The sequence below is a fragment of the Budorcas taxicolor genome, chromosome 6, assembly GCF_023091745.1.
Source record: "Budorcas taxicolor isolate Tak-1 chromosome 6, Takin1.1, whole genome shotgun sequence".
Classification (NCBI taxonomy): Eukaryota; Metazoa; Chordata; class Mammalia; order Artiodactyla; family Bovidae; genus Budorcas; species Budorcas taxicolor.
Genome location: NC_068915.1, coordinates 45769740 through 45795255, shown reverse-complemented (window position 1 = coordinate 45795255; position 25516 = coordinate 45769740). Strand labels below are relative to the sequence as shown.

General features: G+C 46.1%; 1 protein-coding gene across 1 annotated transcript in view; it reads left to right on the top strand.

Annotated features, from left to right (window-relative positions):
- Nucleotides 1–2430: 2430 nt before the first annotated feature.
- The window catches only part of SEL1L3 (SEL1L family member 3), a 109931-nt gene continuing 86845 nt past the window's right edge, over nucleotides 2431–25516 (top strand). The window contains exons 1-2 of the mRNA XM_052642011.1: nucleotides 2431–2595; nucleotides 18952–19522. Coding sequence (XP_052497971.1) covers nucleotides 2431–2595; nucleotides 18952–19522 — 736 coding nt within the window. The remainder of the gene's footprint in view (nucleotides 2596–18951; nucleotides 19523–25516) is intronic.

Below are 25516 nucleotides of genomic sequence, written 5' to 3'. Positions count from 1 at the left end.
CTGGAACTGGAACAGATTGTCTTCCATAAGCATTAAAAAGTACCAATGAACCTATTTTCAGGGCAGCGGACACAGTGGGGGAGGGAGAGGGTGGGACAAACTGGAAAAAAACATCATGGAAACATACTCATTACCATATGTAAAACAGACAGCCAATGGGAATTTGCTGTGTGACTCAGGGAGCTCAACCTAGTGCTCTGTGACAACCTAGAGGGGTGGAATGGGGTGGAAGATGGGAGGGAGGTCCAAGAGGGAGGGGATATATGTACACCTGTGGCTGACCCATGTTGATATATGGCAGAAAACAACACAATACTGTAAAGCAATTATCCTCCAATTAAAAAAAAAAAATCAAAAAAACTATAGTCTACTATACTGATAGAAAAAAATATGTATATAATCTAGGACAAAGCCACCAAATCTTTTATCCCTTTGGACACTTGATAGAATAAATGGTTTTCTACATCACACAGGAGAATTTTAAGAGCTTTGGGTCTGTGTAAGTGGGACAAGGTATAAAATAAAGAAATCCTCAAACGCTTTAATGTGGTTGCTTCTGGATGAAGGGGGAGCAGAGTGACCCTTTCCTATCAGCCAGTGGTTCTGGAAATGGGGTCTCCGGACTGGCAGCAGCATCACCTCCCAGCTTGGTAGCAACTCCCACCCAGGACCAGCTGAACCCCCAATTCTAGCTGACTTGCCCAGCAATGTAGGTTTTAACAAACCCTCCTGGTGATTGCCAGGCAGACTGAAGTTTGAGAACCGGTGACATAAGACTACTTTGCAGCAAGTGACTTGGATCCAAGAGCCTGACCCAGGGCCACAGCCCTAGGTGACCTAAAAAAAAGTAAGGAATGACTCAGCTGAGCGGCTGAGTGTGGACAGGGCTGCACAAGAGATGGCTGAGGGCATAACCAGGCACAGGAGATTCCAAAGCTGGTCTAACCCTACCCTGGGCATCCTCTCTTCACCACCAACTCTCTCCTGATGCCTGTCGGGACTTGACCTGCTATGGTGTCCTCTCAGGCTCCCAATCTATTATTAGTTCCAATCCGCTCAATCCACCAGTGCCAAAGGAAAGCTTTAGAGAACTTTCGAAGGCTGGTTAACTGTTTCACAGCAGCCGCGGGCCCAAGCAATTGTGTGAGCCATTAGACACAGCCACACGCTTCCCAGAGCGCCAGGGCTGGCGCGAGCTGGGGACCCCTCACTCCAGCCTGGCCCCTTGGCCTCACCGCAGAACTCAGGACAGCGAGCAGCCATCCCAACCTGAGTCCCCAAGGCCGAGGTTGTGCTGGATTTTTTTTTTTTTTTAAGCTGTTTGTGCACTTCAAGAGCCTCGCCCCTTTCACTTGGGGCTTGAGCACAATTGCACTGGCCTAATTAACTCATTTTCTTTTCGGTCCAAAGTGGAAGCCGCGGCACAGGGATGCAAATCAAATACAAACCCGCTTTGGGCGCCGATACTCTGGACAATTAAAACAAAGAGCTCGGCGGCGGCGGTGCCAGCCGGGCACAAAACGCTCGGGAAGCATCCAGAACGTGCCGAGAACCAGCTGGCAGGGTGGGGCACAACCCGGGCTGAAACTGTGCAGGCAGGGAGGCGGCCCCGCCCCTGCAGGTGGACAGGTGGAGGTTGGCAGGGGTCAAAATCCATCTTAAAGACTGGAAGCTGGGCCGCTGCGAGGCGCGACTCCAGGGGGCACACTCGCCCTGCGCCGGGAGGGAATGGCGCCCTCGCCAAAAAAGCCACCAAACAAAAACCCACTGCACGGGCGGGAACTGGGCTGCGCGACCCGCCGGAGGAGTGGGTGGCAGAGACGGGATGTGCAGGAGAGAGATAGAATGAGAAAAGGAAGGGGAGAGAGGAAGCGGATTGGGACAGAAGGGAGAAAGTGGGGGGAAAAGGGGGGAGGTTAGGAAGAGAGAGAAAAGAGTGAGAGAATTGGGGAGAGGGAAAAATGGGAAAAGGAGGGAGGGGAGAGGGATCGCGGAGAGAAAGAGTGCGGAAGGCGGGCGGGGCGGGGGGGTGGTTGGGGAGGAAGGAAAGAAAGGCAAAGCGGAGCCGGCTGGGAACTGGGGGCAGCGGCCAGGGGGCGGGGCTGGGGTCGGTCGCCACCTGCGTGGGCGCGGGCTGCCCCCTGGGGTGGATGCCCGGGGGCCGCAGGGAGCGGCCGGGAGGCGGGCTGGGCCGGGAGCGGAGGGGAGGGAGGGAACGTGGACTGAGAGGCGGGGAGGAGCCGGCGCTCGGCTGGGGCTGCGGGGGCGGCGACGGCGGGAGCGGCAGTGGAGGCGGCGGCGGGTCCGGCGGCAGGTGGCCCCGCGCGCGGCGGCCGCCCGGCCGGGGGCGGGCGGGAAGGTGGCGCCTCGGGCGGGGGCCGGTCCCTGCACCAGGTGACCTGTTCCGGCCCGGATCCGGGCGGCCTCGCCATGCAGCGGCGCGGCGCCGGGCTCGGGTGGCTACGGCAGCGGCAGCAGCAACCCCCGCCGCCCGCGGTCGGCCCCCGGGCCGCAGCTATGGCACCCCCGAGCGGCGGCGTCCCCCCGGGCCTCGGCGGGCGCCCTGCCTGCGCGCTGCTCCTGCTCTGCTACCTGGTGAGCGCCGGACCCTGCCCGGGTCCTCCCCTCCGCGCGGGGCCCCGGGGACGCGGGTGGGGGCGACGAGGGACCTCCGGCTCGCGGGCGGGTACGGCGCGGCTAGTTTTGTCTCTTCCTCGCCGCCGCACCTCGGGCGCTCCTGGCACCTGGGATGGGTACCCGGGGCGTGGAGAGGGGTGCGTGGACCGGACTTGCGGCGCTGCACTCTCGCCGGGATCCGTTCCTCTTCCTCTGAGACCCGCTCTAGACCCGAGTCAGGTTCCTCTGGAGCCCCGGTCCTGTTCCCCACTTCACCTGGGAGCCTCGCTCCCCGCGTTTCCTCCCTCCCTGCAGCGCACGGCTCTCCTGCCCCCTCCCCGCCAGTCCTGGGCTTCCCTGACAGTCTTCTCGCGGCTCCTTTCCTTCCCGTACGCAACTTCGCCTCTTGCTTTCCGCCAAAGCCACCCGCCTCGACCCTCCTTTTAGTTTCCACCCGGCCTTCATGGCCCGGACAGTTTTGTGCGGACGCACCGGGCGAGGAGCCTAGTATTTCCAGCGCTCTTCAACTCCTCCATGGTCACTCCAGCCAAGTTGCGGATGCCGGAAAGAAATCTAGTTCTTTGTAACACGCTTACCGCCAGAGTGGAGACTTCAGCTGCTTCTTGAGCATTATTTCAGAGAACACACTCTGCTCATGCATGTTCCGTTTACAGTTTGCACACTTCTTGGCTTCTGCTTTAGCCATCAACTAAATGGCAGTAGCCTATTATTTAAAACCAACTCATTTTAAATACCAGAGTAATTTAGACCCTCAGAACAAGGTGGGGAAATATCCCTCAATTCCTTCGGTAGCTTTCTTTCTTCTGCTTTGAATTCTCCTAAACTATAGTAAATTTGCAGGAGGGAACACCCTTTCTGTCCAGCCAGCCTACCTTATGTTCCAGGATCCTGCAGAAATCTTGGGTTATCTTGCCATATATTACTGTAAATAAATGAAATGGAAAATGCTGAATCATGAAACTGATGTAATAGGAAATTCACAGAATACTAAAAAGAAAAAAAAATGAGCAGTGTCATTGTCCAGAATTATTTTCATTTATGTGGCATTGTCATTATACGACGACTTTTCTTTTTGGAGGATAAAACTGCTTAAGAACTGGCAGGAATTAGCATTTGATTCCAGAGAAACTTGCCATCCAGCCCAAGTTTCTTTTGATACTCTTTACTTCTTGGATGTTTCACTCCGTGAAGCAAGAGGATGTAAAAATGCACGTTGTAATTCTGCTTGAGTATCTACCTGTTGAGCAGCCCATGTTTTCCCTCATATTATAAAATAAGCCAGTACCAGGTTTTGTGGTTGGCTTTAGTTCATGTTTTTATAAGAAGTTGTCAGTTGACATGAATGATTTTTTTTCACCCAGGAGATATTATTATTTAATATTTATGCCACAGGGTTATAGCACACAGGCTCATAAATAAAACTGCCGTAACAAATGACAGGGTTTCAGTGTAAACAGATGATTCCCATCCACAATGCACTGGTTACCCACAGAGGCAGAAATGATGTAGTAAAGCACTGTGTGAAACATTAATGCACAGGCGATCAGGAAAGTTCCACATGGAAATCCCAGGACCTGGCAAGGAGAGACTGCTTCTTGACAGTTACAAGAAATTAAAAAAAAAAAACAAACAAGAAGAATAAAAGCCTAAGTGGTCCACAGGAACAGAGGCAGATGATGGAGCAAGTGTAAAAGTTCTCTATGGACCAAGGGGGATTTGAGAGAACCGATCACAGAGAGGACAAAAATGATGTTATGGACAGACTATGGTGAGTTAGTGAAGTGGTAAGGTAGGGCTCCAAAAAGAAAGATTATAGAAAACACTGTAAGGTGGAAAATAACTAGAGCATGGACGAATGTCTTGGCAGACAAAGAAGGAATGAATTTTGGAATTATCTTGGAAAGGGAAATGTCAGTGCTTCCTGACTGTGTGTGCTTCCTTCAGATGAGCTTCGGATATGCTACTGTACAAGAAAAATGATTTGGATAAACAAGAAAGCCGTTTTGCAACTGAATGAGAAAGTTTTGCAAAACCCAGAGAAGCAAACGTGTGACTTGGAAGGTGGGCTTAACCTTTTGTTCTAAAGGTCTAGCCGTTGGCTAGAGATTTTGCTCTAGAGGTTTGTGCTACCAGAGAAACTGCTGAAAGGTAACCTCTCTTGACATTGGAGAAATTCAATTGCAAATTGGGGAAAATGTAAAACAGCTGCATGAAAAACATGGAACAACTGAGAAAGTGCATAATTGTGTGCATCTTGTATATCTAGAGAAAGTGATTGGTCAGGACAGAGAGGTGGACAGGTGGAGTGTAGAGAGCAGAAAAGCTAAGGAGAACCTCAGAAATATGGAGACACTGGAGGAAGAAAGCTATCCTGTAATTTGGAAACCTAAATAATAATAGTAATACTACCACTACTAGTAGTTTGCATTGTGATAGGTTATTTATGTACATTATCCAATATTAATCTTAACAATAACCTTGTGAGGTAGGAGCTAGTATGATCCCTATTTAGATGAGTTAACTGAGGCTCAGAGAGATAATGTTAGTTGCCCTGGGACACACAGGTAGTCCAAGGTGGAAACCCAAGTCTGTCTCCTTCCAGTGCCCCAGTTCTAGCCATTGGCTTCTAGCTTATTGCCTTCTGGATTTTGCTGCTTGTAACCCATTCCCCTCATTCATAGATGTTTGGCCCATTAGTAAAGTTCTCAAAATTAGCAGCTACTGTGAAATGGGCCAGGATGTGAGGTCATGTCTAAAGTAGCTTAAAATATACAAAGCAGGAAGCCCAGCCACAGAGTAGAAGCAGAATGCTAAAGAGAGAAAAAAAAAAAAAAAAAAAGGTAAAGTCAGGAGATATTTGCCATCACAGTGGAGAGGTAAAGGATGGAGTCCTTGTACAGTCCAGAAGCAGCTGGCCGAGTTCAGCACTTGAGTCTGTATGAACATGTGTCCATGAGTCTAGCCAAGTGTGCCTTGGAATGTATTCCAAAGACAAACTGTCGGTGATCTGGGGACTGATTCCTCTTTTGTGTCATCCTTACCTACATGCTTGTTTACAAGGGCTGAAGGTTCAGAGTGGCTTTCTAAACAAATGCCTTTAAGCTCCTGCCCTCATGGGGGACATGCTTCCTGGAGCCAGGGTCCTGAGGTGATGGGCACATTCCTCTTCCACTAGCTGGGACAGAATAACCTTCAGGAGCAGCCCAAGAACAGTACTGTGACTGTAGCTAGGATACTGCCAAAGCATGAATAATTGTGATGAGGCCTGAAAGATAAGTCACGGAACGATGCCAGGCAGATTTCTGAAAAGATGATCCCTGGTTCCAGCAGCTGCCAAAAAAATTCTGAGGTCGCCAAAGGTCAAGATGCAGAGAGCCTCCTCAGAGAGGCTGAGGCCCTTGAAAACAAAAGGGAATGGAAACCGCTTCCACTGGGGTCACGGGTGCTGCCTGGTGTGGTCCGTGGAATTCTTGCTCAGCTTCACAGACCCCCTTGCCAGTCTCGGTCATCGTTAACTCTTACCTTCCTCCAGACGTGACTAGAATGACCTGAGGCTGCCCGGCCTCATCTGTGGCAATGGCACTTGTAGAAGGCAGTTCTGTCTGATCCGAACTCTAGTCTCGAATGTATAATTGTTTTTCTTAAATGGGAAAACAGATCTCACAGCGGCTGGTATTGGTGTCATCTGTAGAGCTGAAATATTCCGAGTGGACATTTGCACTTGTGAGACAACCAGAGGACAAAGAAACAAAAGTGCATTAGCGTCACAGATGTATGTGGGGCTCATTAGCAGACAGTGACTGTGAGAGAGTCTGGTACAGAATTCTGACTGTCAGTTATCCCTTTAGAAGTATTCATTAATTCCTTGCTTTGTGTAACACAGGACCTAGGAAGTTCAAAACAAGGTATAGAGGCCCTCAATTATCCAGTTTGTGCAAGTAATTATGCATGTCTGAAATGCACAGACCATCCTCAAACTTCACGTCAGCCAATAGCTTCTGCGTGCCTCCCGACCACAGCCCCTAAAAGCTCCCAAATGGTGGTGTTTGCCTCCTGCTTTCTCTTCCTTCTGGTTGCCTGTTGGCAACAGTGTAGGAGCCACTAGTTGGCTGAAAGAAGCAGCTGGAGGGAAGGTAGAAGAGAAGGTGTAAAAAACCCGGGCAGTTTATGGAGAAGATGAATAGAGTGGAGTAGACCATAAACAGCCTGAAGCAAATTCAGTTACCCTGTTTATTGCTCATCCCATTCCCTGGGGAAAAGGACTGAGGGGCAGGAGGGCAAGCAGGATGTGAGGAACTGCTGAGGAGGTTCTGCTTTGGCGGCTTAGTATTGGTTTCCTAGCTTCACCCGAAGAAGGGCTGACCCGGACTGGGGAGTCAGCTCAGTGCAGCGTGTGTGTTTGTGAGTAAGATAATGTCTCCTCTCCCCAGACGTAATGCATGCATGGTGATCTGATGGCATTTTAACCTCTCACCCCCCCACTTTTAAGATGAGAGTGAGCCAAGTCTTGAGACCATCCCACCTGTAACCAGAAGGTGGTGACAGGCATAGACGTAAGTGAGTGCATTTAGGCATCGTTTGGGGTGTTTCTGTGAGGCATGAGCACACCATAACAGGCTTTGGAGTCAGCAGCTATGGATTTGAATTTTGGTTCTGCTTTTTAGTAGCTGGTTGCTATTGGGCGAGTTATTTACCCTATCTGAATCCATTCTATTTCCTCTTCTCTTATCTGGAATGCTGTGTCCCTCATGGAGCTGCTGTGAGGTTAAAGGGGAGAACTTCTGTGCAACTTAGTGTGGGAGGATGAAGTTTGAAGTGAATGAGAAGACTTAATTGCATTTGTCCCAGTGCCCAGCACATAGTAGGTACTCAGTGAAATGAAATTGAACCAACCTTGTTTACCCTTCTGTAATGTGTGTTAGAAAGAAATAGCATATCAAACAATATTAAATGGGAGAGAGGAGTATTGGGTCAGCAAGGAGTATTGACCATTATTGTGATGGCGTTTCTCCAGCCAGCTCTCAGTTTGGGGAAGGCACTTGGGTCAGCCGGGAAACGTTTCCCCAGGCTTGTCTTAACCTTGAAGTCCGTGTTGACGTCATTGTTCGTTCTGCCTAATGGCATGCTTTGTTGACATAAACAGAATTTTTGCTTATTTCTAGTTGGCAGCAGTCATAAACAAGGGCCTTCTAAGTCAATGCAGTTGCCCTTTTGACCTATGGAAAGTTTGATCCAGCCAGTTTGCGAGAGGGTGCTCAAGAGCCAAGGTTTTCCTAGGAGCCCGTGGGGTAGAATAAACAGGGATGAGAAAAACAGTCAAGTGTTGTTTACAATCAGATACATTCATGTGCATGTGTAAGTGTAAATGAATTTTCCTCAGCGAGGTGTAAGGTGACGAGAGTTAAGATTTTCTAATCTCTCTGCCCCTTCCTTAGCTAATAAGTGGATCGTATAGAGAGAAGAACCAAGTTTTCTCAGCTCTTTGGAACAAGCGAAGGTTATTTGAATAGTTTCCTCTTATTGATTTTTAAAGGAATGAGATGCACTCATCCTAAAAAGAGTTTCGGTGGCTTTGATAGATTTTTTTTTTGTTCATCCAAAAGATATATCAGTTCATCTGTTTCTTGATTCTCAGGCTGAATGAAATGCAGTTAGATTTCCAATTTGGGGTCTATTATTAGGAACATACATAAATGACCCATTTCTTTCTTTTTTAAAAATTACAAAACACACATAATTAGACAAAGACAAAGGAATCTGTTTTGTGACTCTGTGGACTGTTGTCAAGTTTGACTTTGATTAGGGCTTCCTTCTGGTATAAACAGATGTTTCAGGACTTCAGCCCAGCTCCATTGTGTGCGGGTGGAGCATGGATGTGGCTGTAAATGATCATTTGAGGGGCACGGCAATGTCCTTTACACCCCAACTATGTTGCTTATGAGCTGCAGGGCATTTGGCCTTGTTTTTAAGGCATGATCTCCCCCAAGCTGGCATAGAAATACAGATATATGACGTTACTGCAGTATTTTTTTCATTATCCCATTAACATGGATGAACTTGCCAGATGAGAAGGAGTCCAACAGAGGCTAGAGGGACAGGAAATCTAAAATTTTTTAATTTGTATTTTTGGTATGTAGAAATGGAAAAGTTCTAGACTGTAGGGCAGTTGTCTGAAAGATATGGGAGAAGTCCACCTCCAAGGAACATGATGAGTGCTGGAGTACCCCCTTCTCTGACCTCACTCACAGTCCCCCAGGTCAGCTCTAACACCCAGGGGCCGGGTGAGATGCCAGAGGTTAAGGGCTCTTTGGAAGGAGATTAATGAGGCTGGGTGGAAAACATGGAAGGAAGTGCCAATCCACCTCCATGACCGAAGAACTTGTGGATGTCAGGAAAGGGTGGTGGGAACTCAAGGTTGGATCTAGTCCTTTGAATTATATGCAGATGCCTCTGGGACTGTGGGGCAGTTGATCCGAGTTGGACCATTGAGGCTTCTGGCAAAAATGCCCATGTCTGGTACTTTATTTCAGCAAGAAACACTTAGCCAAACTCTGTACGTGCCGAGCTCTGTCTTAGAAGCCAGAGACATAACAATGAATAAGACATGGACTCTGACTTTATAATATCTAAAGAAAGGAACATTTGGGGTAATTTTTAGCTTATGTTAATGCAACCTGGCATGTGAAAATACCTATGAAGGTTGGACACGTGTCATGCCTGTAGCTGAAACTCTTCAAGTTAATTGCCTTATTCTCCTGGCAGAAAATAGCTCATAACCACGCACATGACTTGAGCCAGGAAATCAGCTTCAGCTTAATCAATATTTAGAGTGTGATGTGTCACTAATCGGTGTTGGTTTTGTACATAACAGAGGTAGCCACGGCTCACGGTGTAGCAGCTGCACACTGGGTCTGCTCCAACTCACAAGATGCCAGCTGCCTACATCACATAGGTGCCCACAAGACTGAAGATTGTAACACTTTCTTGGGGGATTTAAACCATGGTCTTCAAACCACTTACAGTGACTCTGAGGTCCTCTTTGGGGCCAGCACATCCCATCATATTAAGAATATTGCCCTATCCCTGACGTTGCTCTTCTCTTGTTCCCCAGATGACACTCGTACTTCTCAAATCATCTGTGTCAGTCCATGAAATTCTATCTTTTCTCAGCCTAGCTCCAACTTTTTGTCTTAGATTTGTAGCGAAAGAAACATTAGCAAGATGTCAACATGCCCACAAGAGACCCTTGGCAAAATAACAAATCAGACCTCATCAATCACACATATAGGAAATGATGCCTGATTGGGTTATTCATCTCATCTCTCCTATGTGATTATTCCTTTACAAAGTGTATCTCTGTGTTCTTTAAAACTATGACACTTTAAGTGGTCTTTGTTGATTATTGTATGATCTTGTCATCTTTCCAAATGGCTGTAATTCAAAATAATGACATGAGAACACATTTTCATAAAAATGACAAAATAATATCTATTGATACAAAAACTCTATCTAGAGTAAAGTCTTGACAATCTACAACAGTGATCTGCAAGCTATGGCCCCTGGGCCCATCTGGCCTGCTGCCTTTTTCCGTAAACAAGATTGCAGTGGGCGGCAGCCATGCTCACTGGCGTGTGTGTTGTCAATGGCTGCTTTCTTGATAGCGCACTAGGTGAACGTTGAGTGGCAGAGAAACCCTAAATAATTACCATGTGGTCCTTTTCTACAGGAAATGTCTCTGACTTCAAATCTAGAGTAGTACTACTGGGTAGAAATATCACGTGAGCCACAAATCTGAGCCATATGATCACATTTTAGTAATGCATTTTATTTGACTCACTTATTACAACATGAAATCAGTATAAAAATTATTAATGTGATGTTTTTCATCCTTTTCTGTCTTCAGTCTTTGAAATCTATTGTATCTTTTACACTTATAGCACATCTCAGTTTGAGTGCTTAGTATGACTTGTGGCTACTATACCAGATAGCACACATCTAGAACCTATCAACCTGGAATATACTTTTACTTCACTTGAGACTCTGAAGCCAGTGAGAATAAAATGATCTTCAAATGAGTATATGGAGGTTTCCTTAAAAACAGAATTTCAAGGGAAGGTCTTTGAGAGAATACCCCATACCTTCTTCATTCTCTTCTGTCACCACCCATCGCCACAATGAGGAGCCTGGGGTGTGGAAAGTTGTGTGTTACCAAGGAAAAGTGAAACTATATTTAACCCAATACTGCACTTACTAACACAGAAAAGTGGGCTGGGGGATTTTTAGCAATAAGATGTAAACTAATGAACATTATTATTAACTGCACTTTCCAAATGAAATGTAAGGAAATCAGACAGCTCTGTTTAAAAGAGGTTTTTACTGGAGTTCCTAGCATCAGCAATAAAAGTGCGATTTAAAGAATCTACCATATGACCCAGCAATCCCACTACTGGGCATGTACCCTGAGAATACTGTAATCGAAAGAGATGCATGTGCCCCAGTGTTTGTTGCAGCACTTTTTACAATAACTAGGGCATGGAAGTAGCCTAAATGTCCGTCAACAGATAAATGGATATGGAAATTGTGGTACATACGTACAATGGAATGTTACTCAGCTTTAAAAAAGAATGCGTTTGAGTCAGTCCTAATGAGGTGAATGAACCTAGAGTCTATTGTACAGCGTGATGTAAGTCAGAAAGGGAAAGACAAATATTGTATATTAATGCATGTGTATGGAGTCTATAAAGATAGTCCTGATGAACCCATTTGCCAGGCAGCAGTGGAGATGCAGGCATAGAGAGCAGACTTGTGGACACAGTGTAGGAGGGAGAGGATGGGATGAATTGAGAGAGTAGCATGGAGACATACTCATTACCATATGTAAAATAGACAGCCAATGGGAATTTGCTGTGTGACACAGGGAGGTCAACCTAGTGCTCTGTGACAACCTAGAGGAGTGGGATTGGGTGGGAGATGGGAGGGAGGTTCACGAGGGAGGGGCTATATGTGTACCTGGGGCTGACTCATATTGACGTATGGTAGAAACCAGCCCAATATTGTAAAGCAATACCTTCCAATAAAATTTTTTTTTAAGTGATTAAAAAAAAATTGAAGTGGAGAACAGGGCTTGGGTTAAGTGTTAAAGTATACGTAAAAAGAATGAGGAAGAAGTTTTTAGTCGTTCTCTGAGAAGACTTGTTAAATTATATTTAACAAACCATAGCATATCCTGGACTCTTCTCCCTATTGTATCATTAAATAAGGAAATGTCTCCTTCCAGGGAGCTGAGGAAGGGAAGCCCCAGGGATTGGGGGAGTGGGCATTTGGACTGGGGAGTGTTATTCACCCATGCTCACCCCTCTGGTCCAGCTTCCATTAGCACCGGCCGCCTCTGGCTTCAGCTAAACTCTGCTGTGGGCTCCACAGCTCGATTCAGATCTTAACGGGGGCCACAGCTTGGCACCTCTGGCCAAGTGAATAAACCCTCACTTGTTTAAATGCTGGCCATATCTCCCTTCATACAAAAGCAGAATTCAGCCTGGAGTTCTCAGGGAGCAGTGAAATGGCAAATCTCTGGTCTCGTGGTGTGTGCTGTCCAGTGGAGAGCCTCGGGGTGGGTGTGAAGAGAAGGAGCCGCTGGGAGTCTGGGCTGACTCGGCTAAGCCTCCAGTTGTGGGATGTTGGAGAACGTCCCCTCCGGCTTGCCGTTTCCTTGTCTTGAAAAATGGGGTGAGCTGATTTATCACCAAGGATTCATCTGCTCTAATATTCTCTACTTATAAGATGATTTTAATTTTTACTCCCCCTCTTGTAATTTGGAGGTCTACATGATAACATAAAACAGTTAAACTTCTCCTTGCGGGGGCGGGCAGTTTGGACTGTACCCACTTCTTGAGGTGTTTCTTCCTACAGGTTTCCCATGACTAATCAAAAGTTGTGGCTGGCTCTTCTAACATTCCTCTGCCTTTTGAAGAAGCTGCATTTTCCACTTTCATCTTTTAGAATGGTTGTTTTTCTCCCCCACCCCTAAACCCCGACTTTTAGGGGATAAATATTCATGTGGCACAAAATTCGAAAGATGAGTAAAGACCAAGCATGCAGGTCTCACTCTTCCCCTCTCTTCTGGTCACCTGGTCCTTCTCCACGTGAGCAGCCGGTGCCATGTGTGCTGAAACAGAAGTGTATATATTTTTCCCTTTTTTAAAAAGCTGCACTTCTGAATTTGCTTAAAAACAAACAAACGACTGGAGATCATCCCATTATCTGCAGGAAATCTTCCTGATTTGAATAGCTGTTTAGTACTCCAGGAGCAGATGTACTATCATTTACAAAACCAACTTTCTCTTGGTGGACATTTAGGTTTTCCATCTTTTGCAGTTACAAATAGTGCTATAGCGGAAAGTCATACATAGATCAATTTGCACAAATTTGACGATGTATATTTGTAGAAGCAAATCCTAGAAGAATTTGGGGGTCAGAGGGCAGGGCATTTACACCTTTGATAGTGCCTGATTTCCATCCATGGAGGTGACAGCAATACGAAAGGCCAGGCGTCCCCACTTCGACCAGTGCAGTGTACTATTGGGCTTTTTCATCTCTGTGAACCTAGGTTCAAAATGGCATTTCAGTGTAGTATTTCTTTAATTTTAAAAAATTATTTATTTTTTAATTGAGGGATAATTGCTTTACAGAATTTTGTTGATTTCTGTCAAATATCAACATGAATTAAGCATAGGTATACGTATGTTCCTCCTGAACCACCCTCCCATGTCCCTCCCCATCCCACCCCTCTAGGTTGTTACAGAGCCCCTGTTTGGGTTCCCTGAGTCATATAGCAAATTCCCATTGGCTATTTTACATATGGTAATGTTAGTTTCCATGTTACTCTCTCCATACATCTCACCCTCTCCTCATGCCCCTGTGTCCATAAGTCTGTTGTCTATGTCTGTTTCTCCATTGCCAGTGTAGTTTTATTTTCCCTTTTTCTTGCTATAAGTGAGAATTTTGGGCAATATCATTTGCTCATTTTTCTTGATTGCTAGCCTTGTGTCTACACGACTGTCAGTGCTCTAAAATAGAAACACTACCCCCTTTTTTATTTGCACACATTTGCGTATGAATATTCACTTATTCACAGATTCTCAGAGATCAAAAAGCCCAGTAGTACATTGTACTGGTCGAACTGGGGATGCCTGCCCTTATGTATTGCTGTGGGCTTGATCTCCATGGACAGAAATCAGGCACTATCAGAAGCGTAAATGCCCCTACGCTCTGACCCCCAAATTCTTCTAGGATTTGCTTCTACAAATATACATACTCAAACCTTTATTGATTCTTTACTGTCAGTAGACTACAAGTCCATCTTCCTCGGGCTGAAATGTGGTGTTCTCCAGAGCTGGGGTTCTGCTTTTGTTTTCATCCTCCTATTCCCATGTCCTTTTGTGTGTTTACCCTGTTCTGTTCTCTGGCCAAATCCCGCTGCTTGCTGGACCTTCAGACAGCCATGTTTCCCTGCCTTCATGCCTCTACTTAAGCTGTTCACAACACTCGTAGTGTTCTCCCTCTGCCTTCCTACCTAAAGAACTCTTCAAAGCCCTGTTGAAATGCCATTTCCTCCACAAAATCTGTCCCAGAGCCCCCAGTCAAAATGACTCGCGTTTGCTGTATTCCCTTAGGATTTTGCTTTCAGTTTAACTGGCGCACTGCCCATGTTCTGTCCCATGTCCCTACTATTTGCAAATGTGATTCCCTGATCCCAGACTCGGTGCTGTCCACCTTTGCCCCTCCTACAGAACTGAAGAAAGGGCTCCCTATTTCTTCCTTCTCTGGAGAAGACTACAGTGACCCTTTTCTTTAAAACTGTGGTGAGAATATTCATAACAAAACATTTCCTGTTTTAGCCATTTAAAAATTTACAGTTCAGTGCCAGTAAGTATATATCCACACTGTTGTGTGGCCATCACCACCATCCATCTCCAGAACTCTTCTCAGCTTACAGAACTGAGAGTCTGTGCCCATTAAAGCACACTTCCCCATTTCCCCTCCCTGTTGACGCTCTTAAACAACAATCTACTTTCTATCTGTGTGAATCTCACTTCTCTTGGTAACTCATGTAAGCGGAATCAAGCAGTATTCATTCTTTGGTGACTGGCTTATTTCACTTAGCATAATGTCCTCATCGTTTATCTATATTGTCACGTGTGTCTTAATTCCCTTCCTTTTTAAGGCTGAATAATGTTCCATTATATGTCTGTACCACATTTTGTTTATCTGTCTATCCATCAGTGAACATTTGGATTGTTTCTACCTTTTGAAAGTGTTAGTTGCTCAGTCGAGTTCAACTCTTTGTGATCCCATGGACCATAGCCCGCCAGGCTCCTCTGTCCATGGGATTTCCCTTGCAAGAATACTGGAGTGAGTTGCCATTTCCTTCTCCAGGGGATCTTCCCAACCCAAGGACCAAACCTGAGTCTCCTGCATTGCAGGCAGATTCTTTACTGTCTGAACCCCCAAGGAAGCTCAGAATACCTACCTTTTTGGTGTTATGAATGATGCTGCTGTGAAGCTGCTTGTAAGTCTATGAACATATCTTTTCCAGTCCCTGCTTTCAACTCAGGTATAGACACAGAAGTGGCATTGTTCAATTACATGGTAATTCTGTACTTAATTCTTTTAGGGACTGCAGTACTGTTTTCCACAGTGGCTGTACCATTTTACATTCCTGCCAGTAATGCACAAGCGTTCTGATTTCTCTACATGCTCTCCAAAATTTGGTCCTTTCTTTCTTTTTTTTTTTTAAATAGTAACCATTCCAATGGGAGTAAAGGGGTCCACAGTAACTTTTTTGCTATTGTGTTTTGGACTGGGAGCTGACTGTGGCTCAGATCATGAACTCCTTACTGCAAAATTCAGACTTAAATTGAAGAAAGTAGGAAAAACCATTCAGGTATCAAATCGTGAGCGATCATACAGTGGAAGTGACAAATAGATTCAAGGGATTAGATCTGATAGAGTGCCTGAAGAACTATGGACGAAGGTTTGTGACATTATACAGGAGGCAGGGATCAAGACCATTCCCAAGAAAAAGAAATGCAAAAAGGCAAAATGGTTGTCTGAGGAGGCCTTACAAATAGCTGAGAAAAGAAGGGACACTAAAGGCAAAGGAGAAAAGGAAAGATATACCCATGTGAATGCAGAGTTCCAAAGACTAGTAAGGAGAGATAAGAAATCCTTCGTCAGTGATCAACACCAAGAAATAGAGGAAAACAATAGAATGGGAAAGACTAGAGATCTCTTCAAGAAAATTAGAGATACCAAGGGAACATACATGCAAAGATGGGCACAATAAAGGACAGAAATGATATAGACCTAACAGAAGCAGAAGATATTAACAGCAATAACACACAAAAGAACTATACAAAAAAGATACCTTCATGACCCAGATAACCATGACGGTGTGATCACTCACCTAGAGCCAGACATCCTGGAATGTGAAGTCAAGTGGGCTTAGGAAGCATCACTACAAACAAAGCTAGTGGAGGTGGTGGAATCCCAGTGGAGCTATTTCAAATCCTAAAAGATGATTCTGTGAAAGTGCTACACTCAGTATCCCATCACATTTGGAAAACTCAGCAGTGGCCACAGGACTGGTAAAGGTCAGTTTTCATTCCAATCCCAAAGAAAGGCAATGCCAAAGAATGCTCAAACTACTGCATAATTACACTCATCTCACATGCTGACAAAGTAATGCTCAAAATTCTCCAAGCCAGGCTTCAGCAATATGTGAACCGTGAACTTCCAGATGTTCAGGCTGGATTCAGAAAAACCAGGGGAACCAGAGATCAAATTGCCAACATCCGTCGGATCATTGAAAAAGCGAGAGAGTTCCAGAGAAACATCTGTTTCTGCTTTATTGACTATGCCAAAGCCTTTGACTGTGTGGATCACAACAAACTGTGGAAAATTCTTCAAGAGAGGGGAATACCAGACCACCTTACTTGCCTCCTGAGAAATCTGTATGCAGGTCAAGAAGCAACAGTTACAACCAGACATGAAACAACAGACTGGTTCCATACAGGGAAAGGAGTACGTCAAGGCTGTATACTGTCACCTTGCTTATTTAACTTCTACACAGAGTACATCACGCGAAATGCTGGGCTGGATGAAGCACCGGCTGGACTCAAGATTGCCAGAAGAAATATCAATAACCTCAGATATACAGATGACACCACCCTTATGGCAGAAAGCAAAGAAAACTAAAGAGCCTCTTGATGAAAGTGAAAGAGGAGAGTGAAAAAGTTGGCTTAAAGCTCAACATTCAGAAAACTAAGATCATGGTGTGTGGTCCCATCACTTCATGGCAAATAGATGGGGAAACAATGGAAACAGTGAGAGACTTTATTTTCTTGGGCTCCAAAATTACTGCAGATGGTGACTGCAGCCATGAAATTAAAAGATGCTTGCTTCTTGGAAGGAAAGCTATGACCAACCTAGACAGCATTTTAAGAAGCAGAGACATTACTTTGCCAACAAAGGTCCATCTAGTCAAAGCTATGGTTTATCCAGTAGTCATGTATGGATGTGAGAGTTGTACTATAAAGAAAGCTGAGCACTGAAGAATTGATGCTTTTGAACTGTGGTGTTGGAGAAGACTCTTGAGGGTCCCTTGGACTGCAAGGAGATCCAACCAGTCTATCCTAAAGGAGATCAGTGCTGGATATTCCCTGGATATCCCCTGGACTGACGCTAAAGATGAAGCTCCAATACTTTGGCTGCCTGATTCAAAGAACTGACTCATTGGAAAAGACCCTGATACTGGGAAAGACTGAAGGCAGAAGGAGAAGGGGAATGCAGAGGATGAGATGTTGAATGGTATCACTGACTTGATGGACATGAGTTTGAGCAAGCTGTAGGAGTTGGTGATGGACAGGGAAGCCTGGTGTGCTGCAGCTCATGGAATCGCAATGAGTTTGACATGACTGAGCGACTGAACTAAACTGAGCTGACTGTGTTTTGGATGTCTAAATCACAAAGTCTCATTTAGAGAAGAGCTCTTAGCATCCATCCGTCTGTGCCTCCTAGTCAAAAAGCATTGCCTCGATTTCATGACAAAACTTTCCAGACTTTTTTCTGGAAGGAACGTCTACACTGAGAGGGCCTCATCATTGAAACAAATAGATAAACCCACAGCTAAAAATCTTTCTTGGCACATCCGGCACCATCCACGGTGAAAAAAAAATCAGACAACACAGTCTGTGGTCCGAGCCTGCCTATGTGTGATTTGGAGCAACAGAAACTTCCTGCTGGCTCATTTGTAATGTAGGCTTGTCCTGGCTCAGAACTTAACGGAGAAAAAGGGGCCAGGCTGGCATCCCTGATATGTGTTCTCTCGGGCGCCACTTTGAACTCTTCTCCCATCGTCTCATTTGGCTGCTTTTGACTACCATTTGAAGTCAGGACAATACTTTGAAAATGTCTGCAGCTGGACTGCCTCTTTTCCACTCTAAGGCATGTTCACCGCTACTGTTCAGGATTTGCCCTGAACTAGCTCTTCCATTTGGAAACCAACTCTGGAATGATTGCCATGTAGCTTTGAAAGTCCCGTTTTGATCAGCAGATGCTACTCAGTCTGGGGAGAGAATTTAATGTGGCCTAATCTTCACTTGTGTGCATGTTGGTTTTTCTCCAATTATTTGGTAGTGCTTTCGACATCCTTTATCTTCCACTTTCATTGCATGATGTAAATGGATATTTTTTTTTCTTCCAGGAATATAATGATTCATGTATCTGTTAATATGGGCAGTGGGAGGAATTGGGAGATTGGGACTGACATATGTACACTGCTGATACTATGCATAAAGTAGATAACTAGTGAGAACATAGTGTCTAGAACAGGGAACTCTACCCAGCCCTCTGTAGTGACTTAAATGGGAAGTGAATGTGAAAAAGAGGGGAGATATATATATGTATAGCCAATTGGCTTTGCTGTAGAGTAGAAATGAACACAGCATTGTAAAGCAAATGTGCATGAATGCCAAGTCGATTCAGTCAAGTCCAACTCTTCGCAACCTTATAGACTATAGCACGCTAGTCTCCTCTATCCATGGGATTCTCCAGGCAAGAATATTGGAGTGGGTTGCCATGCCCTCCTCCAGGGGATCTTCCCAACCCAGGGATGGGACCTGTGTCTCTTATGTCTTTTTATTGACATGCAGGTTCTTTACCAGTGGCGCCACCCCAGAAGCCCTGTAAAGCAATTAAAATGAAAATTAACAAGAATATGATCATTTTAAAACTTTTCTTTTCTTTTCTTCTCAGAATTTTGTACCATCTTTAGGGAGGCAGACTTCCCTGACAACGTCGGTGATACCCAGAGCGGAGCAAAGTGTGGCTTACAAAGACTTTATTTATTTCACCATCTTCGAAGGGAATGTTCGCAATGTGTCTGAAGTCTCGGTAGAGTATTTATGCTCTCAGCCTTGTGTTGTCAATTTGGAAGCAGTTGTTTCATCTGAGTTCAGAAGTAGCATTCCCGTGTACAAAAAAAGGTGGAAGAATGAGAAACATCTTCACACCAGCAGAACACAAATTGTACATGTGAAATTCCCGAGCATCATGGTTTACAGAGATGATTATTTCATCAGACACTCCATTTCAGTATCTGTGGTGATACTACGCGCCTGGATTACTCACCAGTATAGCAGTGGGGACTTGAATGTTAAATGGGAGGAAAATTTGCTACACGCTGTAGCAAAGAATTACACGCTGTTGAAGACTGTCCCACCTTTTGAACGCCCTTTCAAAGATCATCAAGTGTGCCTTGAGTGGAACATGGATTATATTTGGAACCTTCGAGCAAATAAGATTCCCCAGTGTCCTCTCGAGAATGGTAGGTCATTTGCCTTGCTAGGAACCTAATGCTCATTTCTTCAGACAGCCTGGATGGGAGGAGGAGGAGTGTATGAGAAAATTCTTATCTTAGCAATCGGGGACACAAGGCAAACTGAGTCTATAATTTTGGACTTTGGGGAGAAAAGGGATAAAATGAAAAGGTGTGAGCAGAGAAAGAGTGGGAGAGAACAGGATTGAAGATGGAGGTGAGAGAGGGACAGAGGGTAATGGAAGGATGCTTTGAGAGGCTTGAATCTGCTTTACGTTGAAGAGGAACATTAGTGCCACTGAAATAAGGATCTGGAAAATCTTCCTCCTCAGGTCCCTCCAAAAGCCCTCAAGTGTTGGTTTTGGTGCAGCATTAGCTTGTCAGCCAAGTACCTGAGTTCAACTCCTGGCTCTGCCACTTTCTGCCAGTGTAACTTTGGAACTTTAAGAACCGCAGTTTTCTTATCTGTAAAATGGGATAATAAATAATAATTCCCTCAGGGCAGTGTGGTGAGAATTAAATGAGATGTGCTTGACATATAATCAACACTCAGTAAAAAGTAGTAGGCATAATGATGATAGAATGCAAACTCTATATTTTAACCCAAATGTCACAGGGTCACAGCCACTGAGGGATCAATAGAGGAGGCTCCTATGCCTTTTTTCAGCCGTCTTTAAGCACTGGGGTGGGAGGTCACTGGCTATGTGCATTTGGAAGAAGAGGGCTATAATTCTCTCCATTGTTGCAGGGGGCACCTTGCTATGTGGATATAGAGTGCCTGCCACCTCTCTGCCCATCCTGCAACTGGGGGCCTATCCAGGCATGCTCCCAGGCACCCACCTCGAGCCTGGTCATGTTTGCTAAAGTGGGACCCTAGGATCACCTGTATCAGAATCACCCAGGGCTCTTGTTGCAAATGCAGATTCCCATTTCCTGCTTAGACAGGATCTGTGGGGTGTCCGGCCCTGAAATTCACATTTTAAATACATTTCCATGTCTCTGATGCACCTTAAAGCTTGAGAATCCCTGGAGCAAGGATAGAGCTGGTGGGACTTTGAGTTGAAGTGGCTGGACCCCTAGGCAGACCTGGAGGGTGGAGGAAATACAATGGCAGTGAATATTTCCTGGGGTCACTCCCAAACAACCCGGCATATAATGAAAACAGAATGGACCAGAATAACCATGTGGTATATAGTTGGTCAGAGGCCGCTTGCTGTAGAATCAACACATTTGGCATTTAAAAATACTCTTTATTTTGAAATAAATAGACATTTGCAGGAAGTTGCAAAAATGGGATCGAGTCCTTGTTTATTTCCCCCAGCTTCCCCTAACTGACATCGTCCATAACTAGAGTACAAGATCAAAACCAGGAAATTGATGCTGATCTAATACTCCTAACTAGACTGCAGACCTTCTTCAGAGTGCACCTGTTTTTACAAGCACTTTTGTGTGTGCATAGTTCTAGACAATTTCATCCCACATTTTATTTTATAGTCCTCTTCTGTGTCTGGCTTATGTCTGAGCAGTGCTTTACACGTAGAGAAATCTGGAAGAAGAATCCCCTTTCTGTCTTTCTGTGTGTGTGTGTGTGTGTGTGTGTGTGTGTGTGAGTGTGCACACTGGGGGTAGGGCAGGATGGGAAGTTAAGCCTCCGAAATAGTCAAGCTGCCTGCGTTTTGATGATCAGTGTACATCCCTCTTCCAGGCAGGGCCCCATGCTAGCATCTGTCTGGAATGCCTTCCGCGGGGATACCTAATTTGTTAAGGAGAAGGCAACACGGGGCACCAGCAGCCACAGTTTTGCTTTGCCTCCGATTGATTTTGTCAGGGCTTAATGATTCCATTTCATGTTTGGCAAATCACATATTTCTCATTGAAGAATGACTGAATCGCAAACTGGAAGTTTTCAAATGAAGTCATTTATGAACCGGCTGAGTTCTTAGGGTGCCTGAACATACCCTTAAAATGCGAAACAGCTTTTCTTTCTTTTGTTGTTCCTTCTCAGTAGTCACTGGGTTCAGGAACAGCACAGTGGGTTTTGTTTCTCCCCACCTCCTTCAGACCATTACTTTTGGGGCGAGAACCAGTCTAATAAAGGCATAATGCAGAAGAAAACCTTTTCTGAGTCAAAATCACTGACAATGGGAGGGGGGCTCCATCCACCTGCAAAACCAGCTATTTGCCAAGCTGAGATTTGTTCACCAGGAAAGGGGAGCATTTCCCCTCCCTGTCTTAAAAAGGAAATCAAAAGAGAGTCTGCCGCAAGCCCCGTGGAAAGTGTCCACGACCTTTGATCTTGATATCGGCGGCGCAATGGAAGGGGGCCAGGCCTCTGGCTGGTTCCCAGCGGGGGCTTCTTTATTCTGCTCTTGAGGAACAAGAGTCAAGTCCGAACAACAAGGTGGCATTAGTGCGCCGCGGGGGCGCTTTCATGCCTGGCCCCACCGCAGTCTGCCGCCAGCCCTGGTGTGGAGTTGGGGGGACGTTTTCTGTGTCAAGTGCCTGCTGTCCTGCAAGAGCTCTGCGTCTGAACTAAGTACCCCCTGTGACTCGCTTGCATTTTCTTTTCTCTTTCTGAAGAGAGAGCCCAGTCTCGGTGCATATATGTTCCGTCTGTGTGGTTGGAGCGCCCCCACCTGAAGTCTTCAGTTAGGCTTCCGGGGCCAGAGCTGTGCACCCTGACACTCTTTGCAGCTCATCTCCTGTGCTGGGATTGTGCTAGCCTGGCCGGTGGGCTGGTTTTGGGTGGAGGTGCAGCTGGCTTCCGTCCCGCCCTGCTGGGTCAACCTACCCCGGATCAGAAGCTGGCAGCCTTTCAGGACACGTTTGTGCCAAGGCTCGGCCACGTGCCCTGCCAGTGCACCTGTTCTTGCCTTTGGCCAATAGATCCACCCTGCCTGGGCCGCGCTGATTGTCTGTTCCCTCCGGGGGAGGACACCGGGCATTATCCACTGCCTTGTCACACGTGTGCCTGACTCACGCATGAGCTCACCCAGAGAAAGAAATCAACCGCTCGGGCTGGTGGCTCCAGGGGTGCACCTGGACCGTGCGTTCTGTTGTGAGAGGTCAGCTGGCCCTGCGGCCTCCATCTTCAGCCCCGACCGCGTATTCAATCCCTGTTCACCGCGTGTCTGCTGTCATCCTGGTCTAAGCCACCATTGTCCCTGTCTGGATTCTGGCCGCAGTCTGCAAATGGCCTCCCCGCTGGCCCTTGTCCCCCTACGCAATGGCCCCTGCAGCCAGCTCCTCCCTGATGGAGTAGGGAAGGATCACCCACGTCCCCGGGAATGGCCTATGGAATCTGTCCCTGTCCCCTTACCGGCCTCATCTCCTGCCACGCTCCCCCTTGCCCACCTGTTCCAGCCATGCAGGCCAGCTTGCTTCTCCCTTGATGTACCAAGTTCATTCCCACTTTGAGACATTTGCATCACTGTCCCCTCCCCCTAACATGCTCCTCCCCTAGATCACTGTGTGACGTGCTCTCTTACCTCCTTGCAACCTCTGCATGAATGTCATCTTACTGGGGACAGCATCCTGGACCGCCTTATCTAAGATGGCAGCCCTATCCAGTTGCTACCGCCACACCAGTATCCACCTTTTATTTCCTTCATAAGCTTAGCTCCCCCAGGCCTTGTAATTGACTATACTGAATGGTTTATTTGCTTGTGGAGTATCTCTGTACTAGCACACAGGCTCCATAAGGCCTGGTGTGTCTGGTTCTGGTGCCCAGGGTGACACCCTGTACACAGCAGGCACATGACAACTGCTTGTTGATTGAGGGATGAAGGCTCTTAGCCAAGAGGCAGGGACCCTTTCTCTCTTAGCTTATGTGTGACCGTCTCACTGTGACAGCCTTTTTACATGGTAGGGAGCGTGTAGGGTGGGGTCAGCCATGTGCCTTCCGTAGTGCCTGTACACACTGAGGCTTCCCGGGTGGAGACCGTTTTGCTGTGCTGGTTACGGCTGCAGTGATTCTCCTTTGCAACTACACATGAGCACACCTTCACCCCGCACCTGCCCTCTAGCTCGAGTCTGTGATCACTCATCTGTATGCCTTGGCTAATGCATCTCTTTTTACTGGAAGCTGCCACCCCGCCGCCCCCTCAACACTCTCCCAGCCCCATGGCCATTTTTCATGTTTTCCTAGCAAAATCATAGTCATATTTCAGTAGTCCGCTCAAATTTTCTACTCCTTCCCCACAAAGGTTTCTTCTTTTCTTTTCTTTCCTTTTTTGATTCTCAAATCGGAAGTGAACTCTCTGCCCTCCAGCTTCCTCTAGTTCTCTCTTGGTACTCACCACCCCTTATGATGTGTATCATGTTCAATTCCATAAAGACTGATTGAACACCTATCCTGCGCCAATTTCTTTACTAAGTCTGGAGATTCAAAGACGCAGACATGGTCGTTCTCTTTAATGTGGTTATCCACAAGTAAACACAGCTCTCAATAGTAACAGTCACTTTCCCTTACTGAGCACTCACTGTGTGCCAGGAACTGTGCTAAGTGCTTGTGCAAGTATCTAATTTAATACCAGTGCACTACTGTCATTATTTATAGAGGAGGAAACTGCCTCAGAGAACGAGAGTAATTGGTCTAAAGTCACACAGCTAATGATCAAACTAGGACTTGAACTCAAGTAGTTAGGTTCCCAAACACCACACTTAACCACTAAGCTATATTGCCAGGAGATGTCTTGAAGTTATTTATTCATTTAAGTCACTTATTCATAGAAAAAAATTACTGAGCAATCTGCGTCTTAGGTACTTTGCAAAGGTTCTTCACAGAGGAAGTGACATTTGAACAGAAATTTTAAGAAAGAGTAGAGTTTCCATAGTCAGAAAAAGAGTAAAGGATAGAACCCATCTGCCAGTGCAGGAGACACGAGAGACACAGGTTCGATCCCTGAGTCGAGAAGATCCCTTGAGGAGGGCATGGCCACCCACTCCAGTATTCTTGCCTGGAGAATCCCATGGACAGAGGAGTCTGGTGGGCTGCAGTCCATGGGGTCACAAAGAGTCGGACATGAATGAAACAACTTAGCATGCACGCACGCACATCTAGGCAGAAGGGAAAAAAAGAGAAAGGAATGCAGTCTGATGTGGGAATGGGGACGAGCCTGCAACCCTTGGAATGAGGGATGGCAAATGGGTTTCATCTTGCTTGCCAGCTCAGAGCAATGGGGGTGGCTACCTAGAGCACAGTGCTGAGGAGGATTCTGAGGCCGAGTCTGTGCTTAGTGAGAGAGACGCCGTGTAGATTGATTATCAGTGTCTGCCACAGGTGGAAGTGTGGAGTAGCCGCACTTGAGCTTTTGTTCAGGTAGAGTCTCAAGTGTGAGATGGGCAGTTCCAGAAAGAAGACTGGAAAGGCAATTTGGGGCGACATTTTGGAGTTCCTTAAATGCCATGCTCAGATGTAGCAAGCATTTTGTTCTACTTCCACCTGCTGCACGCTCAGTCCAGCTCTGACCTCGTGGACTGTAGCCGACCAGACTCCTCTGTCCACGGGACCTCCAGGCAAGAACACTGGAGTGGACTGTCGTGCCCTCCTCCAGGGATCGCTTATGTCTGCTACACTGGTACCTCCACCTAGACGAGGGTTTTTCTGACTTTCCCTCTTAGGGCAGAAACTGGCAGTCTTCTTCTTCTCTACTCTCTTTTCCTTCCACTAAAAATTCATTCTCATTTTCAGACCCAATGGATTGTAAGTAAGATTTCCTTATAACAAAATTCGTTTACAACAAAATCATAGAAGAGAAAGTCAAATTTTGGAGACAGACTTTACATGTCTCTGTGAAAATATCAGTTTATTCAGTGGAACAATTCAAGTTAACGATATGCTGATGCTTTTTGTAATTATAAGAACTACAAATGTGACACTCTTAGAGACCAAGGAGACTTCTTTCTTCCCCCCAGGTAATCACTGTAGACTGGGATTTTTCAGTAATACCATTAATGAATGCCTAGCGTCTGCATTCCCCTTTATGATTTTCAAGTCACTTT